The 22,881-nt window shown below is 44.2% G+C and overlaps 1 protein-coding gene and 2 long non-coding RNA genes across 4 annotated transcripts in view; 1 reads left to right on the plus strand and 2 right to left on the minus strand.

Moving 5' to 3' along the window:
• Positions 1-22,881, minus strand: part of LOC146357977 (uncharacterized) — a 717,854-nt gene that overhangs the window by 29,078 nt on the left and 665,895 nt on the right. The gene's annotated exons all lie outside the window — the stretch shown is intronic.
• Positions 796-22,822, minus strand: LOC146357979 (membrane-spanning 4-domains subfamily A member 8-like). Of its 2 annotated transcripts, none has more exons than XM_084860350.1 (7): positions 22,593-22,631; positions 16,661-16,920; positions 12,505-12,627; positions 10,175-10,231; positions 8,253-8,393; positions 4,037-4,150; positions 796-2,060 (listed from the first exon to the last, which is right to left on the minus strand). In XM_084860350.1, exons 2-7 carry the CDS (start codon positions 16,886-16,888, stop codon positions 1,932-1,934), a joined length of 792 nt encoding a protein of 263 aa, XP_084716476.1. In that variant the 5' UTR covers positions 16,889-16,920; positions 22,593-22,631; the 3' UTR covers positions 796-1,931. The 2 variants fall into 2 exon arrangements, with proteins under 2 accessions (XP_084716476.1, XP_084716482.1); XM_084860356.1 differs by lacking the exon at positions 22,593-22,631 and adding an exon at positions 22,719-22,822 and having other exon boundaries at positions 799-2,060.
• Positions 21,700-22,881, plus strand: part of LOC146357980 (uncharacterized) — a 38,284-nt gene continuing 37,102 nt past the window's right edge. Inside the window, exon 1 of the long non-coding RNA XR_014792624.1 lies at positions 21,700-21,792. This is a non-coding gene — a long non-coding RNA (uncharacterized LOC146357980). The remainder of the gene's footprint in view (positions 21,793-22,881) is intronic.

The following is a 22,881-nucleotide window of genomic DNA, read 5'->3' on the forward strand; positions in this document are numbered from 1 at the left end:
TGCTCAGAAGTAGTATCTTCTTTATTTATGGCTGTGAATTCATTGACTGATAGTAACTGAGTCAGCTATTGCTATGCCTCTGTGTTTCTTTTCTGTTCAATGAAACCAGTCTCTTCTGTATGGTATAGATGGAGGACTGCACTTTTTGGCTGTGTGTTTCTTTCTGTTTTTATGATGCTTGCCTTTTCCCTTGTGTGTTGCACTGGAATGGCTTCTGGAGTCCTGAGCTTGCTACTGCAGTCCTCAAATGGCCTGTCCATTTCCCACTCCTCCTCATGTCCTGAAACAACCTCCCACCAGAGGCGAAGGCAGGTGACTTCCTGGCTCACGGGTCTCAGCCCAGAATAATGAGGTTTGTGTTCAGCCCTTCTTAAATTTTCTATTTATTAAATATATAGACCGCCCAATAACCAGAGTATTCTGAGCACTGGGTCCCTGTCCTGTCCTGCTGCTCTCTTATGCTCCACTCTCCCTAGACTTTCCCTCCTCTGCAGCTTAAATGTCTGCTGGGGGGGTGGGGGTGGCAATGCAGGAGCGCTGGGCTGCCATTGCCCTGCCTTCAGCCTGCCCTTTAACATCTGCTCAGGCTGGCTGTGGTGCCAAACAGACTTGGACTTCACCACACATAACTCCTAGTTTCTGTGTGGATTTTTAAAATTTGCAGATTAATGTGGAAATGGGACAGAATGGACTTGGGTGTGAATGTGTGTGAATGTGAAACAGGCTGCATATAGACTGATCTCCTCATCCATAGTCTCAGGCTCACAGGTTAGCAAATGCACTCATCAGACAAAGAAGGAAGTTCATTTCAAAGTTTTATTGACAAAACTATCTTGGATGGACACAGAGTGGGGTGTTACTCTATCAAAGGATGAGCCAGCAGTTAATTATATAATTTACTACTGAATGCTTATCAGTCAATGCGATTGGAATACATTTGCCTATTAGTACAAAAAACAGTTCTGAAGTAAAAGAACATTTATTTGCTTCTAGGGGATATAATTCATGTTAAAGCAAGCACCATCATAGGAAAGGCATTTTCTCCTATCTGAGAAAGAAGGAAGGACACCTCTCCATCATTTTTTAAAAACGTATTAATTGAATGTATTAGAGAGCAACCCTATGGCCCTACACAGTGTCTGGGGGACATGGGATATTTCAGATTCCTGGATCTGAGCTCAGAGACAGCGCTCTGACTGCAGATCCAGGAAACTGAGCTCCCAGTCCCTTCCACTGGTACCTCGCAGCCAGTGCAGAGAGAACCACGCTGGCTGCTTCTACAAGCTCACAAACACACGTTCTTCTTCTTATTATTATTATTATTTAATTTATTAATCACCCATCTGGCTGGTCACCCAGCCACTCTGGGCGATGTACAACATACAATAAAACAATAAAATTCTACAATAAAAACATTTTCTAAAATACCCTAACCCACCCCAAATGCCTGCCTGAACAGCCACGTTTTTAATGCACGACGGAAGCTCATTAAAGAGGGGGCATGACGGAGTTCCCTAGGGAGGGAGTTCCACAGAGTGGGGGCCACTACAGAAAAGGCCCTCTTTTCTGTTCTTAGAAGGGTGATAGAGGACGTTCTTAGAAGGGTGATAAAGGACGTGTTGCTGGGCAGGGAAGTGAGGAGACTGGGGACGTGGAGATCCAAGCTATCCCTAGCTGTCCCCAGCTTCCTTTTCTCCCCCTCCTCAAAGCCTCCACAAAAATGCCCATCTAGATAAAATGTACAGCAGGAGGTGCAACGTGGGACAAGGAGGTGCAGAGTGGGACGTGCAGTGCTACCCCAGCATGTAGTCTAGGTAGACAGATATATTTGAAAACAAATTAGGAAATCAATACTATTTTTCTCCTCCTGAGATCGTCGGCTTGCGGAGTCTGCTGGTGCAACATTAGCCATAGCTTCCGCCTTGCGTTCTTCACTCCCCCTTGGGATAAGAAGCGGCAGTATCATAGGCTGGAGGCGGAGCGGGGGGAGCAGCAGGGTTGCCTTCAGTGGGAGCCACATTAACTCCACCGCCAGTGTAGGGCACAAAAACCATGGTTTGCTGTAACATAAAAGAGAATTCGCTGTAAGGAACGCTGTCCTTGTCATCACCATTGTCTTTGACCGCACTGTCATCATCATCATGGTGCTGGCAGGAAGGGTCATCACCAGGAAAGCAACTGCCCCAATACCTCTTAAGAAGAACGCTACTAGAGCACTTGGGTTGGGCAGAACAGACTCTGTCTGTTCCTTTACCACTGTACTGTTTTGTCCTCTGCTTTGAGGATAACTGACCACAACTGCTGGCAAAGGGAAACAGGCTCTTTAATACTATTGCCGTTATGCTGAAGCCATTTTAAAAGTATGATCCCCCATTTAGAGACAGGAGTGCAGCTTTGCCTGTGACTAGCTAAATTATTTTAACAAAGGCACTCTCTAATCAACATGTTTGCCACAACTCCTTTGCACTTTATATTCGCTCAGACAATCATGTGGCGCTAACTCATCTGAGGCTTTTTCCACTCCTAACAATCACGCCATGATCTGGTTTGCAAGTCACGGTTGTTTTAAAGTTGTGGGTGGTTTGTTAACCACACCAACAGCCCACCCTGGACGGGTTCACACGACATGACAAGCTGCGGAGTGCCCCTGCCGTGGCTTGGGTTTTAAAAATAATGGCCACCATGTGTCACGGAACCCCATGGGTACATTAACTCACCGTGGTTTGTTGTAACATGAGAAGAAGCCCCAGGTGCAAGAGCAGTGTTAGCAGATTATCAGCTTGAAGTCTTTGTACCAAAGCCTCACCATTCTCATGTTCTGCTCAGAAGTCTTGTGAGAGGGCCATTCCAAGCTAGACATCCTGAGGAGGAAGGCAGCCCCCTTCCCTCTGCTCTGCTCCTGCTGCTGGAGGTGGAGGGGAACACAGCAACCTACCTTGCCTGGTGGCAGCAACGGCACTAAAGCTAAGAAAACCTGCCCTGTCTTCAGCTGTCCAGCACTCTCTCCCGCCCACATGGTTGCTTGAAACCAGCCAGTTATGCAGCAACTGCTGCCTTGTTGCCTTCCCAAAAGGGGACGGCACCAAAATTTCCACTGAGCCTGAATTCTCTCTTATGGAAGCCTTGGATTATCAGATACATTCAAGAATTCTTGCAGTCTGGCAACATTTGTTAATAATTCCCCCTTTCTTAAGTTACGACACCTTTCTTTGCAATTTTTCATTCTTTGTAATCTGTCATTTTTTGTTCACTCACTTATTAAATTCCCACTCAGTTGTGAAACACCATAGGACAGAGGTCCCCAGCCCCCGGGCCGTGGACTGGTACCGGTCCGTGGCCTGTTAGGAACTGGGCCTCAGTAGGGGTGTGGGAACCCCCCCTTACCTTGGGTCCACAGGGGGGAGGTGATCCGTCCCCCCCCTGGAATCCTGGCCGGCTCCGCTCCGCGGTGAGTCTGCAGAGCTGCTGGCCAGCTCCGGCCACTGATGGACATGGACACCATTTGCATCCCTGTTCTTCAAGTAATAGGCTACGTAAATCTTTACATAGCCTATTACTGCAAAGAACAGGGACGCAAATGGCGTCCACTACGCAGACGCCATTTGCATCCCAGCAGCCGGAAGTCCGCCCCCGGCCAGAGCCAGCCAGCAGCTCAGAGCAGAGCTGGCCAGGGCCAGTGAGGATTCTGGGGGGGAGGGATGGATCGCCTCCCCCCCCCGTGGACCCCAGGTAAGAGGGGTTCCCACACCCCTACTGCGGCCCGGTCCCATCCCCCCCCCAGTCTATGGAAAAATTGTCTTCCATGGGACTGGTGCCTGGTCCCAAAAACGTTGGGGACCGCTGCCGTAGGAGACCCTTAGGCCTGTCACTTTGACAGCCTAACCTATTCCACAGGGCTGTTGTGCAGATAAAAGCAGGGTATATAAAATAATCATTTTTTATAAAGTTATCTCTCATCATCTTTCTCAATAAGAAAGATATTTCTTTCTTATTGATATTTCCTAAACTCCAACCATGCACATTATCAAATGCTTACCTGGTCACTGTTACAGCAGACTGCTAGACACCCAAAATGAGCTGTAGAAACGGTGATGCAGAACTCCAGCAAACTGAACAAGAGAAGCAGGACAGAGAGACCGGTACCTACAGACTTCATGTGGAAAGACACTTGTTATATACCTCTCAATACTAGCAAATTAGTTCATTTCAAATAACCCTCACTCATCAAGTCATTATAGAATTCCATTCCAAGCATAAGGAAGTGACTGAGAGAGAAGATGGGCCTTTCATCTTCCATGATGTCACAGGTACTATCCAATAGATGTCCATGAACTTTGTACAGCCACCTGTAGTGTGTTCCACAATCGCAGTGGGTGTACTAGCTGTATGAAGAAATAGCATTTTCCCAGGAACAAAATACTATAGTACTGGTAGTGGGAAAATACAATTTGTCCAATAACAATGCCTGCTTTCAGGAAAGTAGTTTTAGACTAACTATATTTTCTGATGTTTATATTTTGTTGTATTTGGAAAGGCATGATTGAATGCTGGGACACTTCAACTGACATGATCAATAAATGTGTTTATGAATGATACTACAATTACTAATATTGATTCATCGATTGAGCTCTGCTCAGACTGTGATGAGCTATATGTACTGAGCTCTCCTCCCTTGGCAGGGAAGTATTTTGGGGAACCAGCATGAGTACTTAATGTTATTTTTCTTTTAATTAGAGATGTAGAAAACCTCAAGAGCATTCTAAGTATCTAAGGGCACAATCCTATCTAGATAGGCGGCCGCCTCTGAACTTGATCCAAAGCAAGGCAGGAGAAACGGGGGGGGGGGGGAGATCATTCCCTCTGCGCCTCTCCTGCCCCGCTTTTTCTGCTAGACAGCCTTTTTTGGCTGTCTAGCCATGAGTGTGGGGGGGCGAGCAGGAGAGGAGGCTGCTGTATGACACATAGGATGTCATACAGGCAGATCTGTTCTCCCTGCCCCAGAATGCCCCCAGCCCCTCCCCTTTTCAGCCGCTCCGCGCTCCTCTTCTGAGCGTAGAGGACAGGGCTTCTCCACGCTGCCTCAGAGGCAGCACGGACATTGGTGAGGTCGGTTTTCCAGGAACTGACCTTGGAGCGTGGACTCCAAGGTCGGTTCCTGGAAAGCAGCATATCCTATGGCCATCTAGCGGCCATAGGATTGCTCCCTCCATTAACTAAATTATTATAACCACAGCTGACATTCCTGCTGAGGTTAAACTTCATCAGGAGCTGCTATACATTCTTCTAGTTTTATGTTCTCATCGCATAAAGGTATGTGAAAGCCCCAAGATGTTTTTGACAGTTTATTCAAAATTAATTCAAGTTTCCCACAGAATTATTAAAATGTTTCAATTGTGCATCATCTCAAATCTTACTTTTGGTAAAAATTTGGTGGCAATTTTACTTTTAGTCACAAGGGGAGATTTAAGAAAGGAAACTGGTTGTGATCGTGCTCCTAATTAACAACAAATCAGTTTAAAAGTGGGAGCAATTTGGATAAATGGAAACAATATAATTGTCTAAGGTTCAAAGGTATTGTTCCTGAAGGTCTGAGTAGAGCTGAGATTACATAAAGGTTTGGAGGTGATCAACCACACGAGTTTCAATATTTACAAATACCAATTTTGGTGAATAATAAAGGAAAACTGGGGAGGGAATTAGCAAAGTTTGAAGAATTAGTGTGTTACAGTGATGATAAGAAAAAACTAGTGTCTAAAATATATGATATATTTTTGCAGGTGGACAAAGGATTTGGTAACAGATTAAAGATAAAATGAGGAGATGAGATAGGAAGATCAATAACTGAAACAATGTGGCAATTTATCTTTACAAAAGGCCTAGCACTGTCCTCTTCTTTAAACACCAGAGAAAACCATTATAAGATATTATAACAATGGCATTTAACATCAGCACGATTAAATAGAATTCATAAGAATGGATGGGACAATGTTGGTGATGTACACAGGGACAAGCTGATGTTAGTCGTATTTGATGGTTATCTCCTAAAATTGCCACATTTTATAGCAAGTTTAGATAATCAACACATTTACTGCTTATCTCTAAGATCCCATTTGAATCATTAGTCATGTTATTAGAACAGGGGTTCCCAATATTTCTGGACCCATGGGCACATTTGGGAATTTGAGAAACTGCTGTGGGCACCATCACAAAATGGCTCCCATTGAGGATGTGGCTAGTCACATAATAGTTGCCTTGGGGGGCTGGCTAGATAAATAGCAAGGCTAGAGGGTGGGTGGGAGAAGACAAATAGTGAGGCAAAGGGGTAGAGGGGAGAAAAAGAGCAAGGCTAGGGATTGGGAAGGGAGAGAAAGAAGGCGGCTAGGGATGGGGAATGCAGAGAAATAATGAGGAAAGGGGTTGGGTGGAGAGAAATAGCAAGGCTAGAGGCTGGGAGTAGAGCAATAGAGAGATAGCCTTTTCAAGTTTTTTATTAAATTTTTGAGGGTGGCAAGGAATGGAGAGTTTTGCAGGCACCATTGGAGATCCCCGCAGGTGCCACATTGGAGCCCCCTGTATTAGGATATATTAAAGAATTCATAAAGGAAATACACTCTGAAGTGGTTTGAAATTGGTTAACAGCAGCCAAAATACTAATTGCTACTAAATGGAGAAGTAGTGGAGTACCTGGTCTTAAAAAGTGGCTACTTAAAATTTGGCAGATGGCAAAGATGGCAAAAATGATGGCGTATATCCACTTAAGAAATAGGGGGGAAATGACAAAATATTTCTATGGTAATCGGTTATCATGTGTTAGTTTCATGCAAAGAAGATATTGCCTGGATATAGATAGATATCGTGTATTTAATATGTTAATAGGGAAGTAAATCTATAGATTTCAATTATTGTTAGGACATATATTTATATGAAAGGTGTTGGTATTCATAAACATCTATCATTATTTAGGACTTATTTATAACTATTTGATTGTGTCTATTGCATTGTTGAATGTTTATGACCATTTATTATTCTTAGCTATTGCTAATGGGACTATTTATGACTTTTTATGGCAATGTATGAATAGCTTTTCTATGACTGTAATTATACTTACAACCACTAATATCTATGGTGTAATATTATAAAGGAAATTGAGGCAGGCATTTGTAGAGAAGTTAGTGGGTCAGGTATAGGTCGGACATATAGATGTGTTGGTTGATGCAGGAATGGGAAGGTAATAGGTATGAATTAGGTTTCTGTGTAGTTCTCCTGTTAATATATTTGTATATGTGTAACACATACTTGATGTCAATTGGTGATATGCATAATAAAATAAAATAGAAAGTTGAAAACTAAAACAAAAAAACACTGATACCATGAAGAAGAAAGGCTTAAGCACAGCAATTAAACATCAATCGAATATTCAGCCATTTTTATTCCAGGATAAGAACAAAAGAAGGGAAATGGATGAAAGCAGGGTCATGCATGGATAGAAGAGCCATGTGGGCAACCTGATGTTTGGTTGCTTTTTTTCCTTCAGAGCACTTTCTGCTATCTAAGAGAGAAGCCGCCTTTCAAACTAAATAGACTCGCTGGTATTTTTGGCAGTAGGAAATGCTGCTGTAAAAACAGCAAGCAAAACTTATGGTGTATGGGTTTTTTCTCTCCCATTCATACATATCCCCCTTCTTGGATCTTGCCCATAAAGTCAAAGTTCTGCATGAAATTTGTTAAGCTTGTGTTGTTTGTTGTTAATATGTTAATGTTTTTATTACAGGAGAGTCAATACTCAGAAAATGGGTAAACTAATTTCTGTGCAATAGATATTAAATACACAGGCAGCCTGAATAATCTGTCTAGCAATATAAGATGAATGATATAAAGATTATATCGTTTAATGTTAGAGGGCTGGGAACTCCTATAAAGTGTAAGAGAATACAAAATATATGCAAAAGGGAAAAACCTCAAGTAGTTTTATTACAGGAAACCCACTTGCGCGGAGAAATTGATAAATCTTTACTGTGTCCATATGGAAAGATACATTTTGATAATTACAACTGAATCCTAATCCCCTGAAGAACTTCTGTGGATAAATGTAGGGTTATTAATACATTGAAACTCCTGTGATCCCTGTTGACTGTACTTGGATTTCCTATATAATGTTTGTGTTTTGTCAGAATATTTTAATGTGCTCATTGATTACATTGAAAACATGATTAAAACTCAATAAAATTAATTTTTAAAAAACAAAAACTTACCACTGTCCAGTGAGGCACATATTGATCATCATCATAATATCTAATGTGACTTTGATTTACAGCCAGCTCTGCTATATATAGGATGATACCAATTGATGCCATTACAGCACTTGTGATATTCATTCCCACGCTGCATTTCACCTGAAAGAGGCAGACAAAAACATCAGGCCACCAAATATATAGAGACTGAATACAGGTCTATCTAAAGTGAAATTGTTGAATAAAAGCAGTCTTCCCTTACACACACACACACATGCATACTGTCACTCCCTTTGACCAATGTGGAGCAAATCATGTATCCAGAAAAGAGCCCACGTTTCGCACTGCACTGATGTTTTCCTGAGGGGGAATTTAAATCCTAAAACAAATCTGAGCCAGCTCTGGGCACTGTGGAGAGATCTGTAAATATAAAACTATGCAGCATCGTATTCTTTGTCTTTGGATCTCAGTTTCCTCTGATGAAGAACCGAATACAGCTACCTGAAAACCAGGTGCTTAAAGGTGAAAGGAGATGTGATGAGCTCTCTTCAGATCATGTTCTGGTTGAACTTGAAGAAGGTCCAACCAGCCCAAGCAGCTATATAACAAAACATTTCATGAAATTTTTAAACTGGAATGTTAAATAACCCTTAGAAGAGTGTTGGCAATAAAAATGCCACATATGCGCACCCAGTAATGAAAAGACCCATCAAATTGTACTAAGAAAAAACTGATTAGGGCACAATCCTATGCATGTTTTGACAGAAAAAAAGCCCTACAACTTCCAGCATGCCCCAACCAGCATGAGTGGATGGGGCATGCTGGGAGGTGTAGGACTTTTTTCTAACTAAATGTGCATAGAATTGTGCCCTTGGAGTGCTTATGTTTTCCCTTCTCATCAAGGCTTTTATCATTTCTTCTTCAAGCACTGATATACTCTGCTATTGTAGCATTTCATATTTAGCCCCTTTAAAAAATGAAAATTCCATGGCAATGCTTCTAGCCTATTATATTAGCGTAGCCAAAGGGAAAGGTGAAGAAAGATAGAAGCTGTCTTCAGATGGACCTCCTGCTCTAAATCTACTCCTTGATTCTTAATTGATTCAGATACGCACCCTGACCCACACTCATCCTCATAAACCATGATTTTGTAATGCCAGACACAGGATCCAGTGTTCCCCTTCCAACGTTTCATTCCCAGCATGGGCATTTCGGCAGTATGGCTCTTTTCCATCCCACAGTAGTAATGACAGAATCCCTAAGCTGCATCAGACGACTACACAAGAGTACTCCTTTGCTCCTCACCACTGCCACCCCTCCTAGAAACTGGGGAAGTGCTGACGTAAATCTGCTCCTTGCTTTTCAGTTGTCTATATTTGCACCACTGCAGGTTATTTTATTTTTATTTGATTTTATACTGTAGTGCTAAACTTTTCTATTTCATTTTAGCATGTTGAATACAGTTTTAATAGTTGTGAGCTGGTCAGAGAGCTTCAACTACTGGGCAGTATGTAAATGTAAACTGTGGTCATCTCCCATGGGCTCAAGGCTTCTGACATTGCCTGCATGGTCCAGATATGAGCTGCAATTCAGTAGCTCCCACACCACTGAGGGACATCAGAAGGGGCTCTGGGAATACTCAGTTGCTTGCCTGAGCCCTGGAAGAGGGGTGCCAGGCCGGGAGGTGATTGGAAGACACAAGGCTGCCATTGTTTAAAGATCTTATTTTGAGACGAAGCTTGGTGTGTTCAAACATTGATTGCTGATGGGAGGAGGGCTTGATGGACTATGAGCTGACCTTGTGCCCAAACATTGACTTATGGTAATGGCATATCTGAACAGGGTAGGCTGTGCAAATGGCACTGGATGTGTAACAATAAATAAGCTTATTTGTTATTGTCTCTGTTAAGATAGAGATTAAAACTATTAAGTATCTCTCTCACCAAAGAGGAGGTTAGATGTTTCTCAGCTGACACGGAAAGGGATCCAGATGCTATAAACTGTGGAAAAGAAGAAAGAAGATGCATTTGACAGCAGTTCACTTGAAAATTACAGGAAAAATCTCTCTACTCAGAAAAACTGGGTTCTGTGGGAGCAATATTACATAACAGCATATTTCTCCCTTGAAGACCAACTAGTGTCATCCTTAAAAGAAGAGAAGCACCATCTACTAATAGCGAATTCAGTTCTCCAAGCACCAGCCCTAACGTAGCCAAAATGGCACTATCTAAATAGTAGAGAGAACCCTATCTTTTGCAGAAGTACTAACATCCCTGAAGAGGTACCTCAAAACAGCCCAGTGAGGACTGAGCATGCTCAGTGGGCATGGAATGGTGGCTGATTGTTGGAGAAACAAAAAAGGGGGGGGCAGGGTGGAACAGAGGGGTCCTGGAGGGGTGTCCTGCAGCTTGTTGGCTCAGAGCCTGAATAGAAGCAGTCCACACTGCAACATTATGTCATAGGCCTCACTTGTATATACTAATAGAAAGTAAGGTGCTGAGTTATGACAGCAATGTAGTCAAAACGGGGCAACTGAGAAACCAGAGAGAGATCTAAGCATGTTTGGGGTACCTCTGGGTTTGTGGAAGTAATATATATATATATTTAGAGAAAAAATCTTCATGGGGCACCCTGCCCCAAAGCCCAATTACGACAGGCCCTGCTTGGTGAAGGACGGTTGTTAGGAAGCCTTGCTCTCCCCACCCTGCCCAGAAGACCAGGAGGGAGGGAAGGGAGTGAAATGGAGTATGACTTGCTGAGTAGAACACTGAGCAGGAGCATGCCACACTGTAATATTTTCTTCTAGGTCCGAGTTTGTTGTCTATTCTTTATTTCTATGTTGAATATATTAAGCCTACATTTCCTCAAGGAATTCAAAGCAGCTAACAATAAAAAGGAACATTAAAAAAAAAAAACCCAATGACAATCAATGAACAAAATAAAAGAACAAACAGCAAAGGAAATCAACCACTGATAATCAGCCTATCCAAAGGCTTCCCAGAAAAGCCATGTATTAGCCAGGTGATGAAACACACATAAGGACGTGGCCAGGCAAGCTTCCCTGGAGAGGGTGTTTCACAATGTTGGCACTGTTGGATAATAGGAACAATTCCGCATATTTCCAGACACTAGGGAGTGATAGAGAATGCCCTCTGGCTTGATCAGTTCCTATTTCCTGCTCCTTCCCCTTCCTCTTCCTTCTTCCTCTTGGATTTCTGACTGCCGTATGTCACTCCACAAGGAGTAACTTCAGAAATTCATAGAGACTACTGGGTTTTGTTCTTTTTTAAGCTGACTGAGTTTTGAACTTGTGTCTCTGGCTCTGACATGAAAAACAGCCATTTAAATAGGAGTGTAAAATCTTATGTTCTGACGTAATTAATTCAGTTGGTTTAGTGTAGTAAGTTAGGGGGTCATTCATATGAAGATCATACCAAAGAAGAAGAAGTTAATATCATTGTTTATTGCCAGACAGATCTATGTAGAAAAGCTTAGCTGGAGCTCCTCTCTCAGTCTACTCCTGGCTCAGCCCCAAAACTCCCCTCCCTATGTTCCTGTATGGAAGTGTCTCTAAATTACAACAGTCACCACAGTTAGCACTGTTGCTGCACTGAGGACACAAATGAAACATTCAAAATGTGACTCTACATTCCTTGGGAAAGCCCTCAAAGGAATGGATAATTGAGTCTTGCCTCCTCATAATTCAAAGAGCCTTTCATCTCATCTGCATGCTTATTTAGATCTTGGAATGTGATACGTGTAGAGTATAAGCTGATATATTGCAAGGATTCTGTGTGTGTGTGTCACTTTGCTCACAGAAATGTGGTACTCCTTTGTGGGATCCCTCTCATCTACCACAACAATGAATGGCAGCCATTCACTCATAGGATAAAGAAACAGACACTGGACTGGGGTAGGGACTAAACTCGTCCCCTCCCTGTTCCTGGTAACACCAGCTGGTGAAAAAGAAGCCATTGCCATTCTTCATATACTGCTCTAGATTCTGTTTCATGGTTATGTGGTGGACTTTTGCTAGCACGATGTGTGTATCGTTAAGGCTCAGAACAAATAACATTTATTTATTCCTTAATCTTCATACGAATCCTATAATTATTGCACTTTAAAGTTACTTCTTTACCAGTCACTGGTTCTCTGCATATAAAAAGTCAACACTGGAACAGGAATTTGAATGTAGTTTTGTAAAGTCTAAACTCAGTATAATAAACACTGAAACACATCAACTCTAAAAGGCAAATAATAATAAACTACTTACAAATACTCCAGCCCAGAATGGATAACCTCCAAAACCAGCCAAAGCTATGTAAGATGGATTTGAAAGAGCCATTGAGACAGCACCAAAGCCAATGTGTATCAATCCAATTATAATCTGGATGGCCTGTGGGAGGAAAATGCACAAACAAAATAAAATTCCCTAAGCCCTGCAAAAATATGAATTCTGACTTAGCACAGCCTAGAAACATCATTTGAAAACCCAGAAAGACCCCACAAGCCCATTCCGTCTCTTTCTGGGGTGGAGAATCCCCAGTCCATTTGCAGGATCTGGTCCTCCACTCAAATTTCATCCGGCCCGCACTCAGCTTTCTAAAAATATCAAAATAATTCTGAAGGGGGTCTCTCAGAATCCCTTCTCTATGCAAATATAGAGGGAGAGGGGGGGAGGAGAGAGAGAGAGAGAGGGCCTGTTTTCATGAGCAATTTACTCTGAACTGGCTGCGTGTGGAGGTCATTAGGGATACATGACGTCATGGCCATCCAGCAGCCACCCCAGAGCTTATCGTGGAAAAAGCGGACTTCCTGAGACTGCTTAGAGTCCAGTTCTTTTCCTTAATTCAGCTTGTCTGACTTTTGTTGTGATGTACACCAACCCTCTGCATTTACTCCAGTGTGTTAGCCCTGGCCAGGGGTGTACCTTTCACCGTGACCTCGGTCAAGGTGTGTTTCCCCAATATTTTCCCAGCCTGCATTTCACCGATGTTTCCGCCATTTCCCCACTGGCCACCAGAGTTCTTTTTTTTAAAGTAAAGGATTAAACTGAAACAGCACTTTAGTGCTACACTGCGAACCAGTAAAGTACTCATCATTCACCAGCTACTAACGGTATCAATGTTAGACATTTAAAGTCATTACTCTATCAGGGGCTAAGACTTACACTACTAAAAGAGCTGTGGGCTGAGGTGTACATATATAAGTCCCCGGCCAGATCGCAGTTCTAGAGGAAGTTACTGCAGAATCCTCAGTTGTGCATTTAGAAGGCATCACTATCACTCGGAAAAAAAAAAAGCCCCAGTTCTCCAGCAGCACCTCTACCCCCCCATGATGTCATTATAACACTATTGTGCATTTCTTCCATCAACACACATAACCCCATGTCAGTATCTCGCCATCACTCAATTACGAAATAGCATTAACACGTATTTGCACTATCGCATGATAGCACATTAATTCAGGGGTTTCTGCTAACTCCTGTTGTAGTCAGTGAGGCTTGTTCCCGAAAGTGCACTATCACGAGTTTGTGCTATCGTGAAATAGTGCATTTATTCAGGGGTGATTGCTAATGCAGGAGCCTGGTATTTGGAGGGGAAGGGGAAAAATGGGCAGAATTGGGCATAGGTCTGGGAAGTCTACTCAGAAGTAACTCCCATTGTGGTCAATGAGGCTTGTTGTTCCAGAGATTGCCATTAAGCCAAAACACTAAGTGCACCCAGGATACATCATGTACTCATCTGGTGAAAGGCATGGTAATTCCCCTAATGGCTGTGAAGCACTATTTCCAAAGCTGTGTGTCTCTGCTGTTTGGTTCAAGGCTTTTTGGGAGTAATTAATGCCAGCTTCAATCCTTTGCATCGTCGCCTAACCAGGGGGGCTGCAGGAGAAAGGGGAGTAAAGCCTGGAGGGGGGAACCTCTCTTATTGGTTCAGCAGCCCCTGCCAGCCTGATGACATTCACTTCCAGTCCTCTCACCCCTGGAAGTATGTTTCTGTCAGCGACTTATAATGGTGCGGTTCAGTCCTTCGTGGAGCCTTGCACGGAGCCCTGCCGATTCCATGAAAAATCCAGTATTCTTTCGTTTGTTTCACCCTTCCATTGTTGTAGAAACACGGCCAGAGAGAGCCACTGAGATGTAAATTCAGCCTCCAGGAGCCAATCCAGCTCCTAGGAGATGAATGCGGGAGTGAGCAGATATTTCCACTCCTTGAGGGTAGGTCGGGAACTATAATGTAGCCTCCTGCTGGGTCACACAAAATCCCCCGTGCACAGCTGCACAGGAAGAGGTCACTCTTTTGCTACAATCACGGAGGTAAGGTATAGCAAAGGTGGCCGAGCTTCTACTTCAGCCATGGGGAAGAAGGAAATAGCAAGAGACTATCACATTATATCACTGTTATTCCAAAAAAACTCAGGACAGCATATTTGGTAGTCGAGGCTACCTGTGTTTCCCGATGGCTTCTCCCCAGATTAATTTTTTTCTATGGGTGAATGGCCCTTCAGAGAAAAAGGTTTCCCCACCTTTGGTCTGTTCCCTTTGGGAAATACAAAACTGAAACTGGATCTCTTCATTACCCAGAACCATCCAGACACCACTGGAATGCAAAAGCCAAAAAGGACTTTAACCCAAAGAGAAATGATCTGGGCCTGATCCTTATCGCAATGACCTTTACTGGGAGAAGTAAACTGGGAGAATCTTCTAAATACTGTATAATTCTGCCCAGAGAATAATCTAAAAGTCTCTCACCTTGGTGACACTTCTATAGTCTCTCCAAATAAGATACAAGAGCATGCTCAGACACGACCATCTTAACATCCATAGCTAAAAGCTCCCAACTCCATTCGTGAAAATTAACAAGACACCCACAGCAAAACATTTGGATAACAGAGTGGGGGCCACCACAGAAAAGGCCCTCTCCCTCGTCCCCACCAGTCTAGCTGTCCTGGCTGATGGGACAGAGAGAAATCCAACTGAAGCCACCCCCTCGAGGCTGGCTGAACTGAGGGCAACCGTGGCAATGCAAGTATCTGTGGAGTCGTCCTGCCAGTGCTGGTCCGGCCTTCCAAGGGGAGGGAAGTTTTTACATTTCTAAGATCAGCTCATGGCTCACCCCTCCCAAGAAGGCTGTGCTACTCCATGGCCTGAAAAGGGTGAGGAGACCGTGGTCGTTTCAGGGATGACGGAAAGGCAGTGGAGGCTGGAACTGTGAATCCACTCTGGGTTTTAGTCAGAACCAGCCAGAACTCTAAAGGAGCTATCCAATGCACTGAACCTAGTTTGGGGATATGGCTCAGCACTTTGGATAGCTCTTTTAGATTTCTGGCTGGTTCTGACTGAAACCCCCAATGGATTTAAAGCCTCACCAAAATCGGAGCACCAGCCTCCACTGGGGAAAGATATTCAGGTTTTTAGGGGACATGTTACATATTTTAGGCCTCATCTCTTGTGCTGTAAATAGCTTCTAGGACTGAGCCCTCACACAAATGAAACGGCCCAAATGGATTCCTGGGGACAGCGAAGGAGGGGCTGAGCTTGAGTCTGCACAACGCTACTTAAATGGGAGCTGACAATTTAAGTAGCGATGTTTGTTTGTTTTTTATTTTGACTGCATGCATTCTGTAAGAAGGACAGTCAGTTTTTAATTCCTACAGAGAGTTACCGGGGCTGAAGTCTACCTCAGAGCGAGTCCTAGGGAGGGAACTAGTGAGAGCAATGGGAAGCCAGCAAGTGACTGGGAGAGTGAGTTGGGAGCAGCCTGAAGTGCTGGGGGGGGGGTGGGTGGGTTGTGTGCCTGCATGTCTGAATGGATGGGGGCTGCATGTGTGTGAGGGAAAGAGAAAGGGATTAGGGGTGATCCAGAGAGAGGGGGATTTTGGAGAGTGTGTGTGGTTTTTTTGTATGCTTGCAGTGAGTAAGGGAAGGGAGGATGTGTGCGTATGTCTGAGGGGGGGACAGCATGTATATGTAGGTATTGATCCAGCGTGAGAAAGATGTGGGGGGGATAAGTTGGCTGGCAGAGAGATTGCGGGGGGTGGGGGAGAAGAGAAAGAGTTTACCTTCTGTTGGCACATAGAAGTGTGGGTTCAAAGGAGCTGTTTTATGTGTTGGGGCTCAGACCTCCCCCCCCACCTTGTACTCAGTCTTTTGGGCATGTTACTTGTCCTTTGTGACTAGCCAAGCCTCCCATGGCAGCCATTTTGTGGTGATGCCCAGGACAGTTTCTCAAATCGCTGCATGTGCCCTTGGGCCCAAAAAGGTTACCTGCCCCTAAGCTAAACTAACCAGAAACTGAATGTTTAGTGTGTTGTCCAAACCGGAGGTTTCTGGCTTCTTGTGGTCCTTACAAACCAGGATTGCAAAGCAGGGTTTGTTCTTGGTTTACGATGCCTGGCTTGTTTAAGCAAATGGTGAACACACTTACCCCCAGAGTCTTGGTCTCTACTTTGAGGAGTTTCTGCAGTGGCCCTGCTTGACAATTCTGCTGAGGAGGGTTGCTGGAGCTTCCAAGCTGCTGGCCTCCGTATTGCAGATATTGTACATACTGTACCGTCCCTGTTGGTGGGATAATACTACTGGGGAGGAACCCCTGGCCTGTTTGGATTACGTTGCCACCGCTGGGGGGAATGAACACTACTGTTCCACTAGCCATTCTCACTGGATCTATTGCCACAGCTAAGTTATCTGCAAACAAAGAAATCAGAGAGACAAATGAAAAACCCTCTCTCAGATGTGCCAGTGCTTGCCAGTGGACTGACAAACACACAATATTTATTTATTTTATTTATTTAAAATATTTCTTTCTTGGTCACCTTTCTGGGTAGAAGCCCTCACAAGGTGGCTTACAGAAATAAAAACAGTTAAAACACAAAAACAGTTAAACTATTAAAAGCAATAAAAACCATAAACACAGTAAAATAGCAATAAAAACAAAAATAAAGGGCAACAATAAAACCAGTAACAACAACAATGGCAATAACAGCAACAACAGCAGTCGTATCAAGAGAAGGCCATGGTAAAATAATACATTTTCTTAAAAGTCTGCAATGATGGAACATGGTGGACCTCCAATGCCAACTTGCTCCAAAGGTGTGGGGCCACTGCAGAGAAGGCCCTCTCATGTGTGGTCACCGGCCTAACCACTCTCATGGGTGGGTACATGAGAAGGGTCTTACTTTCTGATCTTAAAGTGTGGGCAGGCTGATATGAGTGAAGGCAGTCCTTCAAGTAACTTAGTCCCAAACCGTTTAAGACTTTAAAGGTCTTAAATACTCCAATGTGCTTCTCATTTCATTGTCGTGAAGATCCCCCCCCCACCCTGCAGCAGGACACTAGAATATGGCCCCCCGGAGTCTGTGGTGGAACAGACTACCCTACCACCACCACCCCGCAAAATCCCCCCTGGACGGACCCTACCTGGTCGTCGGCAGGTCCGGTCCGTCCAGCCGCCCTCCGCCATCCGCCACTGCTTCTCTTCAGACACAAATGGTGTCCAGCGTAGCGGACACCATTTGCGTCCCTGCCTTTTGCCATGATAGGCTACGTAAATCTTTACGTAGCCTATCATGGCAAAAGGCAGGGGACACAAATGGTGTCCGCTACGCCAGACGCCATTTGCGTCCGAAGACCAGCTGCAGCCAGAAGTCAGGCAGCGGCCAGCCCTGGCTGGCAGCTCCGTAGACTCGCCACGGAGCGGAGCTGGCCGGGGAGGATTCTGGGGAGAGGGACAGATCGCCTCCCCCCCACACTGCGGAAGCCCCCACCTGGAACGAGGTAAGGGATTCATACATCCCTAAAAACAACAGAATGATATTTAATAGGGATAAATGCCAAGTTCTGCACCTAGGAAAAAGAAACCAAATGCACAGTTACAAGATGGGGGATACGTGGCTCAACAACACTACAAGTGAGTAGGATCTTGGAATTGTTGTCAATCACAAGCTGAATCTGAGCCAACAATGTGATGTGGCTGCAAACAAGGCAAATGCTCTTTGGGGCTGCATTAATAGAAGCATAACTTCCAAATCCCGAGAACTACTAGTTCCCCTCTACTCAGCACTGGTTAGGCCTCATCTGGAGTACTGCATCCAGTTCTGGGCACCACATTTTAAGAAGGATGCAGACAAACTGGAGAGGGTCCAGAGGAGGGCAACCAAGATGATCAGGGGACTGGAAACAAAGCCCTGTGAAGAGAGACCGAAAGAACTGGGCCTGTTTAGCCTTGAGAAGAGAAGACTGAGGGGAGATATGGTAGTGCTCTTCAAGTACTTGAAAGGTTGTCCCAGAGAGGAAGGCCAGGATCTCTTCTGGATCATCCCAGAGTGCAGGACACGGAATAATGGGCTCAAGTTACAGGAAGCCAGATTTTGGCTGAACATCAAGAAAAACTTCCTGACTGTTAAGAGCAATACAACTATGGAACCCATTCCCTAGGGAGGTGGTGGGCTCTCCCACACTGGAGGCCTTCAAGACGAGGCTGGACAGCCATCTGTCAGGGATGCTCTGACTTGGATTCCTGCATTGAGCGAGGGGTGGACTCAATGGCCTTGTAGGCCCCTTCCAAGTACTATTCTATAATTCTATGGACATCCAGAACTTGATCTTCTAGGGGGAGTGCAACCCCATCTAAGACCGGCTGTACACCTCCATCCAGAGTAGTTGGTTTCCTAACCCACAGTGCCTCCATCTTGTCTGGATTAAGTTTCAGCTTGTTCACCCACCCCATCCATCCCCAAGCAGCCTCCAGACATTGGCTCAAGAGTTCCACAGTCTCCCTGGGATGTGCAGATGGAAACAAGAGGTTGAGCTGATTATCATCTGTATACTGATGACATTTCAGCCCAAACCTCCTGATGACTTCCCGCAGTGGTTTGGTGCAGAGATGTTAAAAAGCATGGGTAAGTATTCAGTAGGGTAAGTATTCATCAGTAGGATTACTGCGACACTCTTTGCAGTATTGGGTGCTCACACACACAGAAAGGCAAAGAAAATTGCTGGACAATGGCTTCTTTTTTGTCCCAGAAAGAATTCAATGGATGTCAATGAAGCCTGTCCTTCACAGTAATTGTATAACGAATGCTAGAGACTGCAGTGACTCCATCATGGTCTGACACTGATATCCTATGCACAACTACTGCGAAGTAAGTCCCATGGAGTTCCGTTGGACTTACTCCAAGGCAAGCACGTATAGGGTTGCAGCTTAAGGGTGCTTCCAGATGCAGGGCTGCAACTGCTAGCAATCAAAAGGCACTGTGCAGCTATTCCATCTTTTCTTTAACAGATTTTGTTCTGGTAAGAAAGAGATGGAAGTAGTGGTGGGAAAACATGAGAGGGCTACGAAATTGGAAGATGATGATGTCAGGATGCACAGAAAATTCTGTGAATGCGGTAGTGTGATCGCACAACCACGGGAACACTGACTGTAAAATTACCCAACAGTCCAATCCAGTGCTAATGCAGAACCTCCTTGTTTTTCAGTCCACCTTCTGTGTTCCCATTTCACTTTCCATGCCATACCATATAAGGAGGCATTTTCTCCCTTCTCTTTAATCTCTATTCAGGATCATATTTCCTACATAATAAGAGTGCTGAATGATTTCAGTTTTCAGAAACTGGACTCTCTTTTAGGGACACAGACTAGCTTTCTCCTGCTCCATTCAGAATTTTAGGAGGAGTGCTAGCTGCTCTGTTCAGACCTCTAGGCCAGAGGCAATTTCTTTCCCATCAAATTTAATGATGGTTGGGGGGTGGGCGTGGGAAGATAGAAGAAATTTTCAGCACAGCACTACTTAAGAGTTTCCCACTTAGGTTCTCTCCATGGACATGGCAAGGAGGGAACACCCACTGTTTTTAAACCTGGGGGATTTTGCCATGACAATGGAAGGAGAAGTGAATGAAGGATTCAAAAAAATCAAAAAATTCCTTGATTTTTTCAAGGAATCGGCTTTGGTGCGCTTTGGTCTGTGTGGGGCTCCATGAGCGAGTGCACCACACCAGTATAAAGTGCTTCACAGAACATACTTCCAGGTGGGGTGGGGGGATTGGAGTAAAGGTCATCAGTGTCATTCCAGGCTCTCCTTTCTCCTTCTGCTAATACTCCCGTAATGCAATGGATCAAAGCTTAGCACTAATTACTTCCTTACATCCACAAAGCAAAAGTAAGGAAACACAGCTGCAGATCCTTTGCTACTTGATATAATCCTGGGAGGTCTCTCCCTCATGAAATGGTCTTGCCAAAAATCAATCTCTTTCTCTCTTTTCCTTCCCCATCCCCCCAAGTAAAGACACACTGCATGGATATTTATGGAACAAGCCTCATTGACCACAATGGGAGTTACTTCTGGGGAGAAACCTGTGTCCCCAAGCTATGCCCAATTCCGCCTATTTCTTTTTTTTCTTCCCCTTTAAGAGTACTATCTCACTTTGTCACTATCGCACATTTGTCCAGCAGCGCCCACCCCCCATCTCACTATGTCATTATCACAGAATGACTCTGTCACACAATTAGTCTATCACACAGTTGTGTGACAGAGCAATTGTGTGATAGAGGCATAGTGAGAAGGAAGAAATCACCTATCCTGAAAGAAAGTAGTTAAACAAATCACACCTATGAAGGGGTTTTGAATGTCACTGTGTCACTATCACGCATTTCTCGAGGAATACAAATACCCCTGATCTCACTATGTCACTACCTCGCATTTGCCAGCTATTCCTATACCACCTATCTCACTATCGCACAATAGTAAAATAGCAAGATAGGGGGTATAGGTATTGCTGGACAAATGCGCAACAGTGAGAGAGTGAGATAGGGGGTGTGCGTATTGCAGACAAAAGCGCTATTTTGCTTCACTTTTTTTAATGCTTTACTTTTTTCTTTAAGTTACAGTTTCCCAGTGCCCACCTATACTTTGTGGGATAGCCACTAGAGTTTAGTGGTAGTAGGCAACGTGAAGTAAATGCCATAAGGTAGCTCAGAACTCTGACAGCCAGCCCTGAAATGGTGGAATCATCAGGGAAACACAGTCGGGGAAAACACTGGGGAAAAACCGCTTGATTGGGTCAGAGAGTTCACAGCCAGGCGAAAGACACACTCCTGGGCCGGGCTATCATGCCGTAGTAAATGTGGAGGGTGGTGCACACCACAGAGGCACAGACAAGCTGAATTAAGGAAAACAATTGGACTAAAAGTAGACTCAGAAGAACCATTTTTTCCCACAATACGTTTGTGATGGCCACAACATCATGTATCCCTAACAACCAGCCAGCTCGGAGTAACTCACTTGAGACACCCCACTGGTTGTAAAGATCTTTTTAAGGAGCTCTGTTTACATGCCAAGTAGCATTTTTATCTTGGGACAAGGGAAGTTTGTCCTCGCCTGTTGCACCATGGCAACTAGAAGGACGAAACAGCGGGCTCTCAGCCAGCTGCCTTCTTCCTAATGCTAATAGGCATCAACAAACCTTGGCCTCAGTCAGGAAGCTGTTCTCTTTACACTTACCCCATCTTTTCCTTCCTCATTTCTAATATCTCCTAGACTTGACGGTGGCAAGATTTAGGTGAGTCTTTTTACTTGCTAGATTTAATGTCTAACTATCTGTTCTCTTCAGTGCACCTACGTCAAGAGTTCCCGTTGCAGAACATCAATGTCCCCATGGATGTGAGGAAGTGGAATGTATGACTCGTGTATTTTTTCAATGTACTTTTGGCAATGGTTTATGTAAAGTTTTTATTTGTCCAATACTTAAACCTTATCCAGATTTTTATGCACTCTGAGATAGCAGCAAGTTATCTGAAGTTTATCTCTGTGCTCAGCTCTGCAGATTTTATGTAATTGGTCTGTATATCGTATACACATAATCAAATTCCTTATTTTATAAAGCTAAGGGGTGGGGTGTCTTTGAATAGGGCACTTGAAAAGAAGAATGGGTACTTTACTTTTCCTTTGTCCACTAATTCCACACTAAAAATGTGTCCCCGCCTGGATTTTAAGCTTCCCCTGCCCCAAGCAGGATCCAAGATCAGGGGAAGCCCACATTAGGGGGAGGGGAAATACCATGGAGGGGGTTGGATGGGAGAATTGGCAGGCACAGGAAAGGTTCAGCACCCCCTCCCTACCCCTAATCCTTCCCAGCAAATGATGCCTCCTCACTAGTCTTAAAATGGAACACACACACACACACACACACCTGCTCTTAAATTATACAATTCTGTCCTTCCGCTTATTTTATACTGAGGGGAAAGCCCTCTGCTCATGTTCAGGAGCACCCTGTTATTCCTTCAAGCCTTTCAGAACTGACTTCTGGTTCAAGTTAAAGCCTGGCCCCAAATTAATTTACCTCCTTTCAGAGATACTTACACTCTCTGATGTGTTCGTTCTCAGCCTCCCAGCACGTCTAAAATTTCAACAGGAAGCAATGAGAAGTGAAAGCAATATAGGAGGAGTTTTGTCAGCATCATCATGCCCTCCTAATTTCCCCCTCACCCGTGTTGACTCAGTCTGTGATGATGGTCTAAACGTCTTCCACTTCAGATATTCTCCTCATTCTTGCTAAGGAGGAGATCTTGTTTCTGTCTGATTTCTTCTGTGTCTTGACATACTCTGAGCCCTGACTTGGGACTGGCCTTTATGAAGAAAGAATAGCAAT

This window comes from Heloderma suspectum, chromosome 1 (genome assembly GCF_057233095.1).
Source record: "Heloderma suspectum isolate Gila_16-S chromosome 1, 16-S_ref, whole genome shotgun sequence".
Lineage (NCBI taxonomy): Eukaryota > Metazoa > Chordata > Lepidosauria > Squamata > Helodermatidae > Heloderma > Heloderma suspectum.

Coding starts and splice junctions, on each gene's coding strand:
- LOC146357979 (XM_084860350.1), bottom strand. CDS start 16,888: ATGGCTAGTGGAACAGTAGTGTTCATTCCCCCCAGCGGTGGCAACGTA. Junction 10,232..12,504: donor CATTCTGGGCTGGAGTATTT/GTAAGTAGTTTA, acceptor TCTTTTCCACAG/TTTATAGCATCTGGATCCCT. Junction 8,394..10,174: donor AACATCTAACCTCCTCTTTG/GTGAGAGAGATA, acceptor TGCCTCTTTCAG/GTGAAATGCAGCGTGGGAAT.